General features: G+C 41.7%; 1 protein-coding gene across 23 annotated transcripts in view; it reads right to left on the bottom strand.

Moving 5' to 3' along the window:
* lrba (LPS-responsive vesicle trafficking, beach and anchor containing) overlaps positions 1-22,458 on the bottom strand; it is a 241,565-nt gene that overhangs the window by 148,918 nt on the left and 70,189 nt on the right. For 10 of the 23 annotated variants that reach the window (XM_074629447.1, XM_074629450.1, XM_074629439.1 and 7 more), the window contains 9 exons: positions 21,505-21,685; positions 19,725-19,858; positions 18,041-18,148; positions 17,774-17,915; positions 16,689-17,046; positions 8,291-8,454; positions 4,791-4,875; positions 4,450-4,583; positions 3,657-3,718 (listed from right to left, as the gene is read on the bottom strand). In XM_074629447.1, coding sequence (XP_074485548.1) covers positions 3,657-3,718; positions 4,450-4,583; positions 4,791-4,875; positions 8,291-8,454; positions 16,689-17,046; positions 17,774-17,915; positions 18,041-18,148; positions 19,725-19,858; positions 21,505-21,685 — 1,368 coding nt within the window. The remainder of the gene's footprint in view (positions 1-3,656; positions 3,719-4,449; positions 4,584-4,790; positions 4,876-8,290; positions 8,455-16,688; positions 17,047-17,773; positions 17,916-18,040; positions 18,149-19,724; positions 19,859-21,504; positions 21,686-22,458) is intronic. The other 13 variants (XM_074629454.1, XM_074629453.1, XM_074629451.1 and 10 more) reach the window with 2 other exon arrangements.

Below are 22,458 nucleotides of genomic sequence, written 5' to 3' on the forward strand. Positions count from 1 at the left end.
AATCTAATTATTATTGTCTAATACCATGTATGCATTATAAAAACCACGCTACGTTCTCAAAATGATGTCATAAGCATTCCTGTCAGGGGTGGGGGGAAAAACTCGATACAGCATAGTATCACGATATTTTGGGCAGCAATATTGTAGCAATACACAGATGTCAAGTATTCATCTTTTATTGTATAAATTATTTACATCTTAACAATCTCGGGCGCTATTTTGTCTTTCAGATTTTGTAGCAAGCTCAGTCTTAGAGCTAGAGTGAAGATACTGGTATTATCTGAAACTAGGTATCAACCAAATCATGTCAGCTTGTCGGGAAGGAGGCTAAATAACGCTCCAAAGTTATGCTAAATTTTGGCGAGGAAAAACTGGCATAGCCATTTTCAAAGGGGTTCCCTAGACCTCTGACCTCAAGTTTGTGAATGAGAACTCTGAGATAAACAGAGTGAAAACTGTATCTCATTAGATAAAACAGATGTTGACAAACTGCATAATTTGCAGTAGAAAAAAGGTAATATATCGCAATAGACTTAAGTATCAGGATAATATCGTATTGTGGAGCCTCTGGAGATTCTCACCCCTTAATTCCTATATATAAACTGAGTAAGGGTAAAATCTTGTCACAAGCAAAATTGACAAAAAAAAGTAAATAACTGCTTCCAGCTTCTCAAGTATACATATTTGATGGTTTTGCTTAGTGTTCTATAGTAAACCGAATCCTTCTCGGAGTTAAACTGTTGATTGAACAAAACAAGCAATTTAAATGTCAGCTCGTGCTACGGGGAAATTGAAATCACATTTTTTCACTATGTTGTGATATTTTGTCAGTGGTGGAAGAAGTATTCAGATCAGTTAATGAAGGAAAAGTACTAATACAACACTGTGAAAATACTCCACTACAAGTAAAACTCCTGGATTCAAAATGTTACTTAGGTAAAAGTATGCAAGTATTATCGGCAAAATGTAATCAAAGTACCAAAAGTAAAAATTCTCACTTATGCAGAATGGCTCCTTTCACAGTGTTTTATTATTATAGAATATAATGTTTTATATTATGTTTCTATAACTAACAAAGTCATGACTGGAGCATTTTAACGTTGCAGTTCGTCAATGAGCCAATCTTAGATACTTTGTATACTACTGGATAGATTAGCAGTATAGTACTGCATCATATATGGTTTTTTATATGTAAAAAATGAACTAGTAACTGTACGTGTAGAATAAATGTAGTGGAGTAAAAAGTACAATATCTCCTTCTGAGATGTAGTGGAGTAGAAGTATAAAGTAGCATATAATGGAAACACCCACGTAAAATACAAGTACCTCAAAATTCTACTTAAGTACAGTACTTCAGTAAATGTACTTAGTTACATTCCACCACTGTACTTTATAGACCAAAAACAATTAATCTGCTGATTAATTGATAATGTCAATAATAAGTTAGTTTGAGTGCTTAATACATCTTGATTTGACAACAATGCCAGCAGGTGCAGATACAGGAAGTGGCAGCTCTTTTCTACTATTCTGCGCTGCACTCTGTTGCAGCTACAGTATTTCATCATTAATCCTCATTTTGTATATTCAGCAGTCCGCAAAGATCAATATTGCAGCGCAGAACAAGGCAGCGTGCCACCCCAACAGTTAATGTCTGATCAAAATGGTCCTTTAATTGGGAGCGCAGTTGTAGTTGTTTAGAAATGGGGCGCTATCAAACAGCGGTTTACTATCCCCTCCTCAATGCCGAGCTGATGTGGCCGCCAATGCAACTTTCATAGGATCCCTGATTAAAAACTGCTCTGCGGTCCCTCGCCTCCTGACCCTTCACCCCGGCTCCACTCCATCTCGGAGCTCGGGAAATTAATTAAAATTTCACAGAGATGGTATCGCGTCGCATCTCCGATGAAGGTGTGGGGGGGGGGGGAGGGGGTGGAGGGGAGGGGAGAAAAAATCAATCAAAATCATCTCCATCTACTCCCCTCCGCTGGTTGGCTTGAAGGCAGGAAAAGGAGTCACAAGATGGCCACGGAGGCACTTCCTGTGAGAGGATTGAGCGCTTCCTGTGCCAGAGGGCCCAACAAACTTTGCTAAATAACGTCATCAATCATGGCACTGGCTCGCTCTCAAACTGCCCCGCGAGGAGAACAAACACAAATAATTATACGTAGTAATTTAGCCCAGAGGAAAGTCTGTCCCTGTTTCCCTGTTTTCCTCTTTTCCCCGGTGGAAAGCAGCGTATCGCCTCTACCTTCCTCCCGCCCTCCTTTCCCCCCCTTACACAACAATAAAATTACATTTGCATTAGCTGTGAGAGAATTTGGTTGGATGATTTATTGAAGCAATCAACACTACGCTGGCCAATCCCTGTTCCTCTCACACACAGAGAGAGAGTGTGTGTGTGTGTGTGTGTGTGTGTGTGTTGTGGAGATTGGGTGGGGTAGCTTGGAGCTCAGAGAAAGGGAAGAAATAGCTTGGGCTGGGGACCAAAGGGGGAAGCGAGGCATGAGCTGTGCAGCGGAGCAATCACCAAGATTCTGCCTTTGATTAGATTAGCATTAAACAACACCCTGACAGATATGACAAATAGGTGCATTAGAGCCTGTCATTCTTCTCTCTTTGGTTTTCTATCTAGCTTTCACTCCTGCTATTCCCGTCGTCTCTGGACATTATAGGGCTCGCATTCCCCTTCCATGTGTCCCGCTAGCGCAAATCTATATGCGCGGCCCCTGACATCCAAACAGATGTGTAATCTGACTGTATTACCTTTTTAGAGAAGACGCGAAGTGAATAATGGGAACCAAACAGAGTCGGGGTTAAAAAGGGGAGAAGGTGGAGGGAAGAAAGCCAGATGACAGGTGCTATTTCTTTAGAAAATAACGCTGATAAAAAAAAAAAAAGCAGAGCGCAGCGGTGAGAGAGGTGTCATTAATCAGGTGTGTTTTTGTATTATTGGATATCTTTGTTTTTTCATGAGGTGCTTTAAATGGTAAAGATGCAAACAAACGGAGCCAGAGGGGAGTTATTATCTGTCGTCCTTGTTACTGGATGTGTGTATATGAGGGTTTGTGTGTGTTACGAATATGAATAAATACGCTGTTTTATGAGATGCATTTGTGTACTGTGTTTTGGTTGGCACGCAGAAACTAAACAGCCCTCAGTAGCTTTGTGTGACTTAATGCTAATCAGCCATCCTGGAGTGATCTATTGACAACCCATGATCATTGACCTGCCCACGCCTGCTTATGATCCCCGAATTAGTATTCATGAATCCGGCAGCAGCTAAATAAACTTGGCAACAAAACACCCACTAGACAACAGAGAAGAGAGGGATAATCAATGCAAAGCACCATCAAATCTACATTATCCCTCCTCATCAGTTTGGCCAGGCCGCTCGGGGTCAGAGGTGACGCGGACAGGTCGGCCACCCTTGACCCTCAAACCAATATTTGCGGCCTGAGATGCCTTTTCTCCGGTTTCTCTGCCTTCACTCGGGGACGGGGGTGAATGTGGGGAAGTTAGATGAGGCAGTGTGGAGGGGAAGATAAGGCGTTAGATGGCTCACTGTCTGCGCTGTGGATTTACTGCACTCAAGGTGAGCCTGATAAATCAGATCGGTGGAAAAGCGGAGAAAAAAAAGATATAGATGCCAGACTTGCCTGTGAACACAGAAGCATGACGAGCTCCACCACTGAGCTGCTGGACTTTATACACACCAGGCCTGGAGAAATAGGGAAGAAAGGGAGTCAGAAAGTAACGTACATTTGACAATAAATTTTTTTTTTTTATTTCATAATTCTACCTCGGTACTTGTGGAAACACATTCATGCACTACGTACACACACATAGACACGGATTACCTAACCTTGTGCCATCTGCAAGAGAGCAGATAGTATTGATGGGCCTAATGAGCCGACATGATGTTACTGTAAACTAATACATATTTGGGCCTTGTATTACAGGCCCGACTTGGCCAGCATATGTCCAATTGATCCCTAATGGCGAGCCCTGGGCTTTTAGAGGGCAGGGGGCCACTGGAGTGTCCAGAGGCTGCTGCACATGCACAGACGGGAAGAAGGCAGAATAGCCTTTGGTCTTTCGGTTGCTCTTCATATGACACACACACACACACACACACACCTCCCCCTGCCTTCCCTTCAGGCCCCCCTGCAGCTATCAATCAACTTTCCATTTTGTTTGGTGGCAGCAGACATCCCAAACACTGCTATTAGTGGCCTGGCCTATGACCTGGCACCCTAGAAACCTTCAGCACAGCTAGCAGCTCTTGGCTCAACGCACACTCATCGCGTTATTAGATTAACAACGACCTGGGTATGTTATTGCATTTAAGTGGGGACAACACTTAAAAGATGCGTCACCCTTGAGGTGAAAGTGGAAAAACAATGTTTTGTGTTTTGTGTCTGAAATGAGTCTCTGTGATGTTGTACTTACTCGTGCCCTCAATAAGGAGCTCTTGTCCGTGGCTGCCCAGCAGGGTCCGAGAGAGGAAGGGGGCAAAGTCCACAAAGATCTCTCTCAGCAGAGGGGCTGCCTTCTCCAGAGCATGCTCGAGACGCTCTGAGATACTGGAGATGCAATCCAAACAACACACAAACAGTAGTACATGATGAGAAAAATGAAACTGGCATGCAACTCCAAAAATAAATCTAGGAAATTAAAAAGTATAACACCAGTAAAATATCATATAGTAACTGATGCTTATGTGTGCATAAAAAGCTGATAGTGTGTGTGTGTGTGTGTGTGTGAGAGAGAGAGAAAAGAAGATGAATCACCTCATATTGGGGGCTGTGTTCTGGGTCACAGGGGAGAGTGGGGGGACAGATGGCAGGCTAGCGCTGGCTGGAACCTGGCCGCCTGCTGCAGGGAGAAACCAAAGAACTCTGTTATTAGTCTGGATGTTGGACAAGAATAAGACGCTACACACACACACTCTCACACACACACGCACACACACACACACACACACGCACAGCAATACATTATACGAGCAGGGTAGCACCATAAACCTGTGCGGAAACGTGCATCTTATGGAATAATACAATGGCCCCCATTCAAATGTATAGAAGAGGGGGATTTATGGTCAAATAGGGCAAGTGGGGTATAATTTTATGGTTAGATAGTGGATGATGTACTCCGAGCACAATACGTCTTCCTTATCAATTTACAATTCAGAGGTTTTCATGATGGAAGCCTCTAAATTGTGCGCTGAAAGGCTGGTAATGTTTCACTGTCAGCTGCAGTCATACTTTAAACACAGTGATCATTTTTGGATTTTTTTTTTTTAATACGTCAGCCATACTGTATATCAAACACATGCACAATATTAAAGGTGCTATTGATAACATTCAGCCACTAGATGTCGCAATCTCCCTCCCATGTTCAATTGCATTTACTTCACAACAAGTCAATGTCAGGCACTTACCGTCAATCTCAGCTATTTATCCGTTTGTTACACACTAACTGACGTCCCAGAGATACCACGTGATACTAACGTCGTTTTGCTATTGGCTCACAAGCCTTGTTAGAAATGTACTTAATTTTTTTTTTTATTATTTATTTTGAGTATTTGATGTAAAGTTTATCAGCCTATTTTATCTGTAGTTTAGGGTTTATCCTATAATTATTATTACTGTTATTAATGTATATTTATTATTATTTTAATTTTTTTTTTTAATCTTATTTTTTGTTTTTATGTTCTTTATCCTTAATGCATCAGCAATGGGTGTACCAAAATATGGAGGGACAATTATTTACATTTGTGCTGTACATATACATTTGTGTGTTTCTGTACACCTGATGTTACTTATATATTATATTATTATATATTACCAATAAATTATTACGTAGAAAAGAAGAAGTGGGAACGAACGATATCTTCTACAGACATAAACAAAACATTAATTTTGGACCCACCAACATTTTTTAAATGATAAATTCACAATCATAATAATAATTACATAAATGTAATCAATAGTTCCTTTAAGTATTTGTTATAAATAAGTCATATTTCCAGTGTTACACCTGTGTTGGAATGTGAGAGGTTAAAAAAAAAAATGCCTACTATTTTTTCAAATTGTTTTTCCTCATTAAGTCATTACATACCAATTTACCCCTCTGGCCTGTTTTTGTGACTGTTTCATTACACAACTAAAAGGTGCTTTACGACTCCATTCTGGAGACAGAGGCACACAAGGTACAAAGTCCGTGTTTGATTGATCTGGCAGTAAATTCACTTCCCTGTGGCTCATAAATAAGCTAATGCCCAGCTGAATATGGAGGAGGGGGATTCCTCTGGTGTTTCAGCGGGCTTGTTTTTCCAGCCAGGACAGTCTCCAAGCAGGGATAACTCTTAAGGAATGACAGACAGTGTAATGTGGGCTGGAATGTGTGTATGTGTGTGTATGTGTGTGTGTGTGTGTGTATGTGTGTAAGGTGTTAAGCAGCGCCATGTGGGCCTGGTGAGAGTATCCCTCTCGAGCTGAAGTAGCTCCTTCAAACAAAGAGGAGTAAATGAACGTCTCCATTAGTCCTCCCACTGCCCCACTAAAACACACTCACAAAGCGTATTTACTCAACACTGCTCACTGACACAAAGCACCCTGAGCATACAGCTTTAACAATTATCATTATTCACATGCGCAAGCACACACACACATACACACACACACACACATATACACACACACTCCCTCCCCAGTCTGATTTTACAGTGAATCTCCTAAAACACACAAACCCCATTCTCATGTCGCTCCCTCCTCTCTTAAACACACACAGACCGCGCAGTGAAAAAACATTACACTTTTATACACTCACACATGCAGAAAGGTGACGAGAAAACAGCTGGCCGGCCGATCATTATTTACTGTCACTGCTGAATCAGTGAATATAGGAGAGGAAGGGTGTTCATAAAGTTGCAATAAAAAAAAGGTATGACTTTATTATTTTATTCAATCACTTCAATTCATCATTGTGGCAGAAATCACTGTAGTATTAAAGTCCAAATGCTCAATTTATACTCTATAAAAAGTACTTTCATATTTATATTTACTAGGGATGCGTATTGGCAAGAATCTGGCGATACGATACGTATCATGATACAGGAGTTACGATTCAATATCTTGCAATGTATTGCACTTTTTTTTCTTTTTTTTTAATTTTAGGAAAACTCTCATATTATAAATAACACGCCACCATTTCCATAAAATCTGAGTAAAAAAGTTTACTTTTTATTAGGGCCGTCAAAGTTAACGCGATAATTATCCATTAACGCAAATTTGTTTTAACGGCACTAATTTCTTTAACATGTTAACGCAATCGATCTTTTGGAGGTTGAAGCAGGCTCAGTTTTAAAGCGAGCTCATATGAAACCAAAATACCTAAGGAATCCATTGGTACCAACCATGTCATACTAGCTTGTCGCAAAGGAGGCTAAATAATGCTCCAAACATACGCTAAATTTTGGCGAGAAAAAACTGTCATGGACATTTTCAAAGGGGTCCGTTGACCTCTGACCTCAAGATATGTTATTGAAAATGGTTTCTAAGGGTACCCACGAGTCTCCCCTTTACAGACATGCCCACTTTATGATAATCACATGCAGTTTGGGGCAAGTCATAGTCAAGTCAGCACACTGACAGCTGTTGTTGCCTGTTGGGCTTCAGTTTGCCATGTTATGCAGTACCTGTGAGGGTTTCTGGACAATATTTGTCACTTTTTTGTAAGCAAGCATCTGCATTTGCATTTATCACAGTCGCTGTAACATCCAATCACTACTTTGTGAGGGCACATATCTTTTCAAATCAAGCATTGACTGAGTTAATCTTTGCATGCAAACTATTAATTAAAAATCAATAGTGTTTTTGAGAATCCATACAGTATCACAAAACATAATATTGCAATACTCAATATTTTTGACATTTTCTTACACCCTTAATATTTACACCAGTAATTGTTATTTTCATTTTTTTAATGTATGTATATTTTTATTTTGAAATCTTTTACTTTTATTTTTACTCTATAAAACCAAGACGATAGCTGCTGCAGCAAATACAACTGAATTACTGTAGATTTATAGTTTCACGCCATCTTCTCAAGCCTTTAACTGGATTACATTGTACAAACGCAGCGATATTATTCTGCCAGACACACAGAGGAGCAAAATCTCTAAACAAATATTGACTTTTTCATAGCTGGCTCATCCAGGTTATGACTTATCTGCCCTCGCACAAACACTGCCCTTCTAATATTTGAGCATGTGTGTGTGTGTACTCGCCAGAGTCTGCAGAGGTGCCCTGGGAGGCGTCACCAGAAGATACCACAGCAACTCCGTCGGTAGGCGTCCCACCAGACACAGATGCAGCAGTGGCTGCTGGGACAGCGGTGGAAATGCCTGGAGATGGTGCCATTCCCGGTTTCTTGGGTGCAACGACGACACTTCTGCAGAGAGAGAGACGAGACAAATTATTCATTTAATTGTCACCTTGACAGAACTATTGTAAGAAAAGGCTGACTGTGCCAGCTCACAGCGAGCCTCGTATGACTTTAATGTACACAGTATGGCTGGAACGACACCAACTCAGTCATAAATCCATTAGACTGGAAGAGTAATTACAGGGCCACTTTACTGGCACAACATATTTTAAAATAGTCACATTCATCTCGCCACAAACCAGCTACCTGCAGCAGTCTTTCATCCGGAGTAATAGTCTAATTTTAATAAAACATAATAGCCTTGTGAAGAAAAATGCATTTCACTTTGCTTGTTGACACAATCTTGGGCATCACAGCATGTATAGTAGTGTAGTGCATGGAATATTTCAGTATAAACAACTGAAGCCCACTTTTGGTGAATGTTCTTCTACGGCACAAACAAACTTTTTGCAATTGAAAGCAATCCTTCTAAAGCACATCGTAGGGCCCTTATTGTTCATTGCCAATATGATACCTGGGTTAAGGCATGGTCACACATGCGCGAATGCAGCCGAGTGACCATCACTTGCCAAAGCAATATTCGCCTGAAAGTTCCCCAAAGTTGAACTCCACGCAAATCCGAAGATATAAATTTGCCTCGCCACTGGAAGCAAATATTTTTTTACCCCCTCACTCGCATAGAATGGAAGTGAAGAGGACGCAAATGTTAATTTCGTGCATGTGTGACCGTGCCTTTATGGTACCAAAAACAATAGTTTTCTCTATACCTTCTTTTGAGGAATAAAAATATAATGTTTCTTTTAACAAAATATGCCAAACTTCTAAAGGCATCAGTGTTTAATGTTATCTTAACACAAGCAACTGTACAACAACTTGGCCTACATAAAATATGTCCAAACTTTGTTTCCTGATTTCACAATTTAGATCAGAAAATATCTGATTAAAGAATAAGAAAAAAAAATACTGAGAATCTGACAAATGTTTAATTCCAGCTTTCGATGCTTGAGTGTTCGCAGCACTTAATTCTACACACATTTCTGCTGGTATTCAAAAAGTAAAAGAAAAAAAAAAATTAAGTTTTACCTTAAATTACTAAAACAACCGTTTCATCTATTGAGCACAAATCCCTGATCAGTGGGAACAAAGTTAATAACGCCACAAAGGAAGCTACACTATAATACACCGGCCATAGTCTTTGTAATATAGTATTCAAAGTTTCAACAAATCATACAGGATAACTTGGAAAATATAAATAAATAAGAATAAGAATGGAAGAAGGCAACCAAAAAGTAGAAAACTGGGGCTGGGAAAGAATCAGCCCCCCGGATTTCTTTTTGTATGATATAGCTAATAAAGCTGCAGTGGGTAGAAATGGATCAAATATGATTTAAAAAAAGTTATTTTTATAAAACGGTCACTATATCCTGACAGTAGTACATGAGACAGGTAATCTGAAAAAAATCATGTGCCTCTGTGTCCTCCAGTGCACCTAATGCCATCTGCAAGATTTCACAGACCGGAGGAAAACAACCAATCAGAGCTGATCTGGAGTCTGCCGTCCAGCTCCAGTCCTACCGGCTGTCGATCACCTGAGAACTCTGATCAAACGGTCAAACTAGGCAGTGCTGAATCAATATTCTGTTACTGTAACGCCTATTTCTCGCCTCAAATGTTTTCAGAAACATCTTGTAGTGTACTGTTTAGCTGTAAAATGAGAACGTTTTTGACCCGGCAGCCGTGTTGAGATCTGTTGAGGAAATACCAAGCACCGCCCACCGGCCGGAGCACAACCAATAGTAATGCACGAACGGGCAAGATCTTTTAAAGCCTGAAAACAGAGCCATGAGGAGGTGCAGAAGTCTAGTTTTCTCTCGTAACACTTGAATTACAATATGCTGAAAGGTTCTTATGGAATCTTTGCCCAATGATGCCAAAAACATTCTGCCTACTGAAGCTTTAACATGCACTCAGGCCAAAGCTCCATCTCCCCACACCAAGAGGATCACAGGAACCACCACCTATAAAAAGGTATAGACTGTACACATGTTTGCTATATAAACACCGGAACATGACTTATAAATGGGGAGTGAGTGGACCCAGGCAGTCAGAAGCAACCATTCAGCTGACAGCTAGCTTAAATTTCTAAACTCAGTTATCTACGCAATGATAATGCTGCTCCTTTAGATATCCCCCTGTTAAAGTAACAGGAAGTGTTTCTCGTAGTGATGTGGTACGACTGAGTGGAGTTCAATTCCCATCCGGCGAACAGCAGATGGGAGGAGAGCAGCATGCAGATAAGCTGTCAGTTCAGACCAGGGCTCTGACAGACCACTGGCCATATCAAAGAGAGCCTGGCCCGGCTTATCAGTGCTGACACGGGGGAAGCAGGGTCTAATCACTGGCTACTGCTCCCTCTCAGAAACACAAACCAATGCAGGCTCACCGAGATATGCACACATCACATGCACAGTATTTGAATAGGGAAAGAAGAGAATGGCAGCATGCAGACAAAAGAGCTAACATACATTCCTGCATGATCCCAGAGTTGGTTGGTGTGTGTGTGTGTGTACGCTTTTGTGCACACACAAGAGGATAGTTGGGTCTGGCTCCCTGCGGTTCAGACAGATACCTGGCTGCAGAATCAAAGGCTGTTCTCAGTTGATTTAAGGCAGGTGATCAGACCTATTAAAAGTTACTGTGAATGTTAAACGCTGACGGCTGCTTCGAGTGATCTACGATTTAAGAATAACAGAGTTGCACACGGAGGCCAGTGGCTTTACAGTTGTGTTTACTGAAAAAGGTATGGCAAGGAAAGAGTGGAGATAAAAGTTTCTGGTAACTTTTTTTTCCGGTTCTGATAGCAAAGTGGGCTGGATGGTGGTATCAGTGAACAAGGGCGGCGCTGACGTGAAGCACCCCAGGTGTCAACAGCAGGCCCCCTGCTGTGTGGAGGCTGGGAGTGTGTGTGTGTGTGTGTGTGTGTGCGTGTGTGTGTGTGTGTGTGCGTGTGTGTGTGTGTGTGTGTGTGTGTGTGTGTGAGAATGTGTCCAAAAATATTTGAATATATGCATATGAGTGTTAAAAACAAATGCACAAGTGTGTGCGAATCTGCCATTGAACATGTCCGTGTATGTGTTTGGCCTTCCATCTGTTCCCCCAGCAAAAGGCCCAGTGAATTATTCAGCAGGTCATTAGCCACACTTATCATGAGTGGGCCGCCCCAGTCGATTAATCAGCCGTCAGCGGCCCCACTCAACCCACAAACAGGAGCCCAAGACAGTGTGTGTGTGTGTGTGTGTGTGTGCGTGTGTGTGCGTGTGTGTGTGCGTGTGTGTGTGTGTCTGTGTATGCTGGGCTGAATTATTTAAAGGCTTTAACCTACAATGGATAAGTGCAGTAAAAACTGTGATTCCAGTAATCTCTGCTATTTCAGGTAAAACAAGTGCGAGAATGAGTAAGGAAGTGTCAGTGGTGCGTGTGTGTGAGTGTAAAAATATCATCCTCTAGAGTGTTAGCAGAGCCAACTCATGTGAGGGAGGGGAGCATTCACCCCAGCAGAGCTTTGATCTTAACTTTCACCCTTGTTCCATGCAACCCTGTGCATGTTCAAAATGCTATTCGTCGACATACACAGGAACACATTTGCATGTACACACACTACTTTCAAATCAACTGTGATTAAGTCCACGGCATCTAAAGCTGTGATTGGATGATAATGATGGCTGGTGTGGGAGGGGATTTAACTTGATGACATCAGTGATTAATGAGCAGAGCGACTGGGAACTAAGGGGTGTGCAAAGTATGAGAATAGCAGAATCTCAATGATTTTCATGTGTTTATGAGCACAAGGATATTGCACTGCATGTAGTATACATGCATGGTGATTGCATCAGAAATGGATGTAATGGCTGGATATGACTTATTTAAAACAAGGAGCAAAAACAGAAAATGTTGGAATTTTGTCTGAAGTGATGAAAAAAAGTTAAATTTTGTTAAAGGTGCTAAATGTGAGATTGGGAGCATTTCTATTGCCAACGCACGGCTCTCAACATGGTGACGGCTGAGCCGACGAGGTAGTGTCTAGAAGGGAAACCGCAAGTTGGGGAAATTCTCGCGAGATGGTTAAGGTTAGGCATTGATATTGAATAGTTAAGGTTAGGATGAGGTGTCAGGCTGCGAGTCTCGCGAGAGTTTTAGCAAGTTTTTGCAGATCTCAGATCAGATTTCGCAGTTTGCAGGTTACCTTCTAGACACGACACACAGCGGTGCTAACAGCGCTAGCAGTGAAAACTACAGCAACAGTGCTGACAGAGCTAAGTGTTTACCTGAGGGAGAACCTGAGGGAGAACCGGAGGGTGGGTGCTACGTTTCTGTAACGGCGTCGTCGAGAGAGAGTGCAGAGCGGCGGCCGTGAGCTAGCCAGTGGGGCATGCTCACATGCACGAGCATGCACTAAAAGCCTGCGCTACCGGTCTGCCTATGTCAACAACGCAAGGAGAAGCTCAGATTACAACACACACAGAGGGAGAGTGACTTCATTCTCTGCTCAGGTAGACATTACTCCTATATATCTTTACATAGACAATAGTTGTTTGCTACTATATTAATGCTCTGGATATCGTATAGAGCACCTTTAATGATCTACCTTATGTAGTGTGTGTATATGTATGTACATACTTATATGTATACATGCAGGTGTATTTGGATATGCATATCTTATATCCTTATCTTGTTACTAGTGAGGCATCTTAGGAGGTATCGTGTCATCGATCTTTAGGTGTTTATGTCTTGTGTTGCTGGTTAATGAATCAATTAAAAAATGATATGCTTTCTAAATGCAGGGTATTAAAACCAAAGTAATACAATACTGTATATGTGAAATAGAGCCCATCCAATATATTTTGTAGGGAGATACGTAGTACAATGAATGGTTTTAAATTTCATTTTAAATGTGCTTTAAGCCTTATTTTTATTAATACAAGTTTAAAATACTTGATTCTTTATTGATGTCGTTTCCAGTGAGAGTTACAGTTGAAAATGTACTGTCATCTTAGAATTGACCATTACAGTTATATTTATTGCTCTACTTTTAGGTTTTCAGCTACGGCAGATATCTTTGTCAAAACTTTCTAATAATCCTTTTTGAGGGTTTATGGTCAAAAATGTTTAAGTGTTTGCATAAAGGCGGAAGGAAAATAGCCGCACACTCAAAGAATTATTTAATAATTTACTAATGTTTTGCCTTGACCGTCATGTTTTTAACCTTTTTTTTTTTTTGCATCGTGGCTACATGTGTGCAACTATTTTCGCTCACACCTGTACTTTCACCATGGTCAGCACTTTTAGCATGACTAAATATTGGCTGAGTTAAACTGTAGCTAATGGACCCCCCCCCCCCCTACTGAAATATTGATATGTTAAACAGTATCAACCATAAAAATAGTCCCAAAAACTAAAAGTAATAAAGTAACTTGGATGAAGTCTGCTGTTTGCTTGTAACAGTCTTAATGACATATAAATGCCTGATTTTAACAGCAGGTTACAAAAGAGCTGATTAGTTTGATGCAGGATCACTAGTAAAGTGTCAGGTGTATCACAAAAGGTGAACTTGTATGAACCCCTGTGCATTTTTTGAAGTGTGATGTAGAAATATGAAAAGGGAGCAGAACGGCTTTCACTTTTTCAGTTGTGTTTGTGTCCGACATGCTTACCCTCTTCCTAAGCTGTACATTAACAACACGTCAGCATCAACACAACTCATCTGTACATCTACTCTCACATGCATGTGGAGTCTGCTGCCAGGAATGCAAACAACTGCACCATGTATATCCCCAATGTCTAACACTCACATATTCTGCTGAACCGTGCGGTCTAAATCATCGGCTTGTACAATGACACTGTTTAGTTCTGGTTAGTGTCAGCAAATATTTGCAGACTGGCTGTCATAACAGGGGCATGGCTGAGAAATGGATGGGAGAAATCCAGCAGGTCACCACTAGTAAATAAATCAGTAGGGATACTTCACCCCCTGACCAACCCCCCGGTTTTATCTGGGAGATCCCAGCTTCTTTCATACATTGGTCTCGTAAATCCAGCCCTCTGGGTAAGTGGAAAGTTGCCATGTTCTGGCAGGAGATGTCAGTGTGGAATATCAGCTCTGGCTTGTACTGGTGTCACTGGGAGACTTACTGGTCAGTGGGAGATGCTGAGCAGTGATAGAGTCATTACAAAAAGATAATAAACACAGAACATGTCTGCATGCGTGGTAGGTAGAGATGGTAAGGGTAAGGACTAGAGACAGCGGGCTGATAAAGAGTGGTCACCTCAGGAGATAAGACAATAAATATAGGCGTAAAGCCAGTGAGTGATATGGATAGTGGGGCAGTTTTGACCAAGAGACATCAAAAGAATTTTGCAACTTGGCAGTGAGGTCTGAGAATGGGGGAATGTAAGAAATCTGGGTAGACAACCCAGTATCACGCCAAAGTTTGTAAAAGACCCGCTTGTCCACCAGAGGATAGCGTGTTAGTATCACATTTTGCCTCTCCGAAGCGTGGATATTACACGCGTGTATGAAAGTGCAGTACCAGCAGGGAGCAAGAAAACCACTCACTTAGGTTTAGGCAACAAAACCAGTTAGTTAGTTTTAGGAAAAACGTCATGGTTGGCCATAACATTTGTATGTAAACTAACTAAAATACGTACGGAAACAACGTAACAAATACGGAAAAACACGTCACAAACGTCACTAACATAACTTACAACACAAAACACGGGTCAATTAAAGTATATACTTGTGACCCCCTTTTTGAGTATTTACATCCTCAGTAGGAACCAATGAGGTTGGGGCTGAGAGCCAGACAGGGCTGTAAATTATTGAAATAAATGTACTGTTGGTGTATTTTCATGGGATTTGTTAACAATAACAAAAATGTGGAATATTGCCAGACTTTTTTTCTTTAACTGAAAATAAATGAATTATTACTTACAGCCCTACTGTACAATGTGTTCATGTGTGAACACCCTCAGAGAGGCTTTTATTTCCTGTTAAAAGGGAGCCGGGGTAAGGTTTGCTGTCTGTTTCTGGGCTGTGTACCTTGTATGAAGAGGCTCCCATCGGCAACGAGCGAGCTGTTAGTCTATGTTCTCCAGCTCTCCTGACGTCCTCTCTTCCTACTGAGTGTGCTCAGCGGACAGGAGCCAGTCTAATCCCCCTGATATGAGGAGCGCCCTGAGACCTGACAAAGCATTCCTCAGATAAAGACACGCGATCACAGAGATGCCGTGGAATTCCCACAGTTGGGGGTAGGCAGACTGACTAAGTGTGTTTGTGAGAGTGAGAGAGAGAGACAGAAATGGAGAAATCTTTTCTTCAGTACATGAGAACCTTGACTTGACATCACCCCCATGGAGACTTCTTTCTCCCCCTTCTCCCATCTCTCTCTCAAGTCTCTACCACCCTCTCCCCCCTCTGCCGTTTGTGAACGTCTGTCTCCGAATCAGCGCTCCAAATGCAAACCAGACCGGTGACCATCCTCTCTCACCTGGGCCCGTCTGCGGCTTCAGTACCAGGCTCTGCTTTTGAAGCCTTGCTCCTGACTGTTTACCCCCTGCACCTCCAGGGGTAATGCAAATTATTCAGCTTTTATGCCAGAAAAAAGGGGGGCTTCAAATGCTAGACAGGGAGAGACGAGCAGCAGGAGAGATGAAAAAGAAAGTCGTTTAATATCAGTGACACGGTGAAAAGAAACAGCTTCCTGCCAGCTTCGTTTCTCCGTCTCTTCATCCCAGACAAGACTCCTGTTTTCCTTAAGACAGGTTCTCTGTAAGGCAGTTTGCTTGGGATGAGGAGCTACATCGACAGCTAAAAGAAACAACAATGGGAGTAAGGGGGGGAAAGAGTCTGAGACTAAGATTCCCCCTGGTTCAAAAGGGTTTCTGTTACAGATTGTTTTTTCAAGATGCACCTCCTCTGAGGATACCAAGCTGAGATGTCTTCAAGGTCTGACTTTCAAAAGTCCCCTGCAGTTATGTTGGGATAAATGGTATGAAACTGTCAACTGTGAAGCTCGAGAATCACACGCACCATATGGGCTCTCGAGGAGCTGATGAAGCTGTCAGGTTCGCACTGGAGGATCTTTAGCCCTGATTTTTTTTCCCACAATCACCAACGTGCAGAGCAGAAAAGCATGATTTTCTATATATAATATGATAGTATACGTTTGAACCTGTGCGCTTACCTGTCAAAGGAGCGAAACTGCATGGATGAATCTCTGGCCGCGTCGCCCAGATTCCCTAGAAACGCTGGTGGCAGCAGACTCGGGTCCACCATGATATCATCAGCGTGAGCGCTCACCAGGCTGCGCAGGATGTCCTTCACATTCTTGCCCTTTGAGTCAGCAGGGAGAGAAGGCCTGACCTCAGACGACAGTGTAGACAAGGCCTCTGAGATGGCGTCTGGGCCGTGAGTCACGCCAGAGGATGACAGGTCTGCCTCGCTCGCGGCGGTTGAGGTGTGGTCATCACCGATGCCAGAATCATACCGCCGGAGAGAGACGCCGTTCTCCACTTCTAGTCCACCAGAAATGGCACCGCTATCTGAGAAGACACAAATAACAAAGAAGAAAATTGAGCAAAAAAGCCACGTCATATGAGTGGACCCCCACAATGGGTCACGAGCTGAATAACAAGACAAAACTATTTATTTTTGTTATCTTTTTCTTATTCTATAGTGTAAAACTGTGTAGTGCAATACATTATAGATTCAACAGCTCTAAAAAATATTAGTTTATGGCAAATGAGCTGTATTTCTCTCCATCTGCTAAAACGTATAACATCATAAAGTTTGAATTATGTAAACAGAAATGACCACTGCTGGTTAATTTGTCCATTGATATTAAGTTTATCAGCCTATTTTATGTGTAGTTTGGGATTTATCCTATAATTATTATCATTAATCTGTAGTTTATTTATTATTATTTATTTTATTATATTTTTTCTTAATTTATTTTATTATTTTTTTTAGTTTTTATCCTTTTTGCATTGACAATAAGTGAGGGTTGGGTGACAAAAATACTAAAATATGGAGGGACAATCATTTACATGTGTGCTGTATTTGTATGTTTCTGTACACCTGATGTTACTTCCAATAACATGTGACTGAAAAAAAAAAATTAATAAAAATGAATCATATGAAGAATCTAAAAAGGGGTCGTATGTACTCTAGACAAAGCTTTGTATTTAGGGGTCAAAAGCAGAAAAGCATTACAGATTGCAGTATTATCTTCCTGTGTAGATACATATTTTCTTTGGAGTTGCTGTATACCTGTGCTCCTGGCAGACTGGGATCGCTGAGGGTGTTTCTTGTCATTTTGGGGCTCCAGGATGTCGCGGTACTTCGACACCATGAGGACTGAGATGAAGTAGACAACAGCAAGCGCCAGAAACTGAGCCTGCTTACTGTCCTCCTGAAACAAACAAAATACACTAAATGATCTGTGTCTTCTCCAGAAAGCTGTCATTTTTATGGGTGTTAACGCACACTGTGCTGCGTGCCCGTATGTTGCACAGATGCGTTTGCTGTACGACTCACGATATCTCTGAAGACGACGGCCCTGAGGCGGTTAATGTCCATGTCCTGAAGAAGCCGGTCCAGCTCTCTGACTGGAGACATCCCACCTGTCACTGCATCAACAGGACTCTGCATGGAAATCAAAACATTACCACATGAAATATATTATAGTCTCTCTGCCCTTTTACACCGGCGAGGATGTTTATTAATCCATGTGCACTTCATGGAGCAGGGTAAGGTTTCACAGCTTAGGGAAGCTATCCCTCCTGGGATCTTGTCCTTAACATAATGGCTTTTCTATAGAGCCACTGCATTATAAATGAGCTTTAACACCCGGTTCAGGGAAGAGCAACATGACTTTACTGGAAGTCACTGTATCAAATCAAAGGGGCAACGACAAGAAGCCTGGTCTAGTGTCAGAAATAGCAACCAGCGTGGTAATATAATAAGATATGAGCTAATGCAATAGCACTTGGTTGTTGTTGTTGGTGAGCAGGACAAAGGACAAAGCTTCTTCTGGTTTATTATTGAGTATAGGGAGAGGGCAAAGGAAGGAGAAAAACTCCAGTACAAGTGAGAATGATTACTGAGATTTACAATGTTATTTTGCATTTTAAAGCTATGGTTGGTAATCATCTTCAGAAACATGTTTTTGTTATATTTGTTGAAATTCTCATTACATCCCCACAACAATCAATGAATCAAATATTAACAAGAATAAAATCTGTTTGTTTTGACTAATCTGGTAATTGTTGAATGACTGTAATAACCCGTCCAATCATTTCATTCGGCCCAAATGAAATTATTGGACGGGCTGCCTGCCTTCCACAAGCAGCTAGCTTGACAGCTGCGAGTACTAATAATAGTCATATTCCTTGTTTACGTTCATAATGATAATTTTGGGGGAGTGGATTTGGAGGCAGGCCTGAAGGGACGGGCTGTCATGGTACATGTCCACAGGATTTGTCCTTTCTGCGCTTCCCATTCATTGTCAATGTAAGCGGCCGTGCAATGCATTCTGGTTGCATGGCGTTGCGTTTCAAGAGACAAGCGGTCACGTTGGCCGCTTCTAATTTGCATAAAGTTGAAGTCGAGGCTACATTATGCAAATCAGGGGCATCCAGCGCAACTCGCCGCCTCTGGAAACTCTCGAAAACCGTTTAAACTAACCGTTGTCGATCTGAAATGAAGACAGATTCAGCAAATGCCTGGCTTATTTCTCACCTAATATGTTTTCAGAAACACATTTTGGCGTACTATTTTCGTTATATATTCAAAAAAACGAGCCTTCATCTTGGTTCCAGTTTAAAAGCTTGGAGCAGCAGCTCACGAGGGAAAGTCTTCGTCCAATCAGGTGCCTTGTGTCTAGTGGTAGCCCATCAAGCATCCAATGCTGGGAAGCGAGGTGATCCCTCACATCCAAAAACTCCCCTGTGGACGCGTACCAATCGGTGTTGCCGACTTGGAGACTTTCTCACTAGATTTAGGGACTTTTGGAGCGAGTGCTGATAGCTGCTTTCACTGGAAAAGAGTTGGCAACACTGAGCTGGGTTTATCAGTTGAATCATTTTTTTAAATCTAGCGTGCTCTTGCTAGTTTCTCAAGATTACCAGCCCTAGCTTTAAGGGAAACACTTATAAAACAGCAGAGGACGTGTAGAAAATGTGCAAGATAATGAAGTGAGGAGATGATTTGGGTTACTTGCCTGCGCGGCTGCAGACATGGCCGCTCCCAGCGCCGTGTTGGGCATGGCTGTATAGCTGCGTGCTGCGGCTTCTGCGCTGTACTTAATCTGGGCTTGCTGACACTCCAGGCAGTTCCTTACCGCCATAGCGCACACTGGGGAGGGATGGAGGAAAAGATATTATGTAACATCATATAAATAAAGTCATTTTCAGAGTAATATGTAGAAGCATTATGCTTAAGTGCCTAAAAAGAGATGGCACCCAAAGCAAAGAATAGAGAAATCTCTGCTCATAAAGTGAGAAAACCACAACAGGAGAGAAAAACAAAGGAGAAAAAGTGGAGCCATGACAAGGTCAGTGCTCTAGCCAACTCTGGCAGCATCGTTCACTCTTCCCTGCTCCACCTCTCCTCCCAAGGTCACAGTGCAAGGGTGTGCTCTTGAATCACAGCTCCCATAACAAATGACACTGCTGGGGTGTGCACATGCTGACTAGGCAGCAAGATACGTCCCTTTGTCGCAAGAAAATCTTGCGGTCGGACAACTTTATGTGGGTTCAAAACTGGCACGCTTAACCATTTGTAATCTAATGTGTTGGAGCTCCTCCCGACCCTCCCGCCGTGCCGTACTTGACAACTGACAAATGTTAACTCTGAGCCATTTAGATTACGAAGGAGGGAATTATTCCGTCTGGAAATGGGCTCGCTTTTTCCATTAGGACTACTCTTTCATACGACCATTTATAAAAAGAGAGAGGGGGAGGGAGGGGTGGAGATGCTAAAACCTTGTTACAGTATTCCAAAATCAGATTAGGTGCCAGCAATGGGGAGCGCATACCTCATCAAATATTCATTTCATAACGGCTGCTTTCTAAAACTGGACCTGTAGTACGCTGGCATCACTTTGCAGAACAGCAGCAACGATAGTTGGATAATATCTGAGAGGCTCTTTGTGTAACAAGTTTGCATTTTTCTTTGTATGTAACCTTCACTGTAATGAGTATCTAAAAGCTAAAACTGATACCTGGATATGCACCATTACATATATGGAACAAAGCATGAAGAAATTATTTAAATCAGTGTAGAGAGTATTGCACCACTTCCACTTCCAGTGAGTGTGTGTGTTGATCTGTGTTTGCTGAAAAGGTGCCACACATAAAATGAATAATGTAAGAATTTCAATATCTTTTATTCAGCTAGAGCGCTGCTCGGCTCCTGATGCTGTCAGAGGAAACTGTAATAGCCGGGAACAGAAGGGGAGAGAGAAAGGCCTCGGGCTACGCTGCAGTACAGTGCAGCCAAGGCCATTATGTAGAACTCACTATATCATGATAGCAACCATTTTAGAGTGTTGCCATGCAGTGGGGTTATAATAACAAGATAAGAAGAGTGCTGATAGGAGCAGAGTGAAAGAGGCGAGGGAATGAGAGCGGCGGCTGGAGATGGAGAGGAAGACGGCAGGAAAGAAAGAGAGAATACAGAAGGGAGGGTCAAACAGGCTACAGGGAGCCATGACTGAGGCGAATACAAGAGAGCTACTGCCGGGCGATAGGAGGTGGATCGATGAACAGCGGAGGACAGAGGGCTCGGTAAGAGGAGGAGATAGAAGACGGGAATTCAGATGAGTAGAAAAGACAGCTGAACAAAAAAACTGCAGGATTCAAGAAATAAAAAATAGGACAGACAAAGGAGAGAATGAAAGAGATTAAAAGCAAATGTTTTAGGAGTAATGAGTGTATTCAAATAAAAGAGGTCGACTAAGTGATGAAGAAAAGAAACAAAACAAACATCAGTGTGCGTACCGAGGCGAAGGCACTGCCGCAGGATGCCTCCTGACGACATGTTTTTCTCAGCTTCTATCTCAGTGAAGTTCATGGAGCTGGCAAAGACGAGGACATCCACGAGGTTGATGAGGCGCTGTAAGAAGGTGACCGAAGCCTCCACCGACAAGCCCTGGGACGGTTCAATGTTCTCCAGTTCATGCTGGTAGTAGAGAGAGGAAAGTTCATACAGGAATTAATGGATAAGTAATCGTAGGAGTAAATGTTCTTATTTTTGTAAATGAATTTCATTCAGTATAGAACGCAGGTTGATTCTAAAAGCGTATTTAAAATGTATAGTAAAAGCTTGGCTTTGTATGAATAATAAAAATGTATTAAAAAAAAAAAAAGAGTACAGTATCTTTATTACGATGTAAGGAACGCCATGGTAACATACAAGACTCTCTCTCCACCTCCCTACTCTCTTATTTTGAGTGTAATTCATTTGCCAAAAAAGAAACAAAACGCGTAATAAACAAAGTTAAAGATTAATTTGACTGAATTTTCTATAGATAATTCTATAGATTCTATAAACAGGGACATCATACAAGCCTCAAAACATGGGAACAGAGCTCCCATTAAGGTTGGGGGAAAATAATGTATCAATATATCTTAAAATTGTACAAAAATGCTTCTAAAAATGTAATGTAAGTATGGAATAAATGTGACAGCTGTACCGATAACACATCCTGATAGGAAAACATTTATAATTGGAATTTGTTACATCTCATTTTAAATTTGGTTACAGACACAACTAAATTATTATAATGGAATTGAACTTCAACCTGTTTCTTAGACAGAGCAGTAAAGTCATTGACAGAAGCAAAGAATCATGTAAGAGAGCCGCAGTCACTGACAACACAAAAACAAACTAACCATGTTAGGAGGCAGCTAACTGTGCTCTAATGTGATTGGGAAAGGTCAATGTGGATGGAT

This window comes from Sebastes fasciatus, chromosome 3 (genome assembly GCF_043250625.1).
Source record: "Sebastes fasciatus isolate fSebFas1 chromosome 3, fSebFas1.pri, whole genome shotgun sequence".
Taxonomy (NCBI): domain Eukaryota; kingdom Metazoa; phylum Chordata; class Actinopteri; order Perciformes; family Sebastidae; genus Sebastes; species Sebastes fasciatus.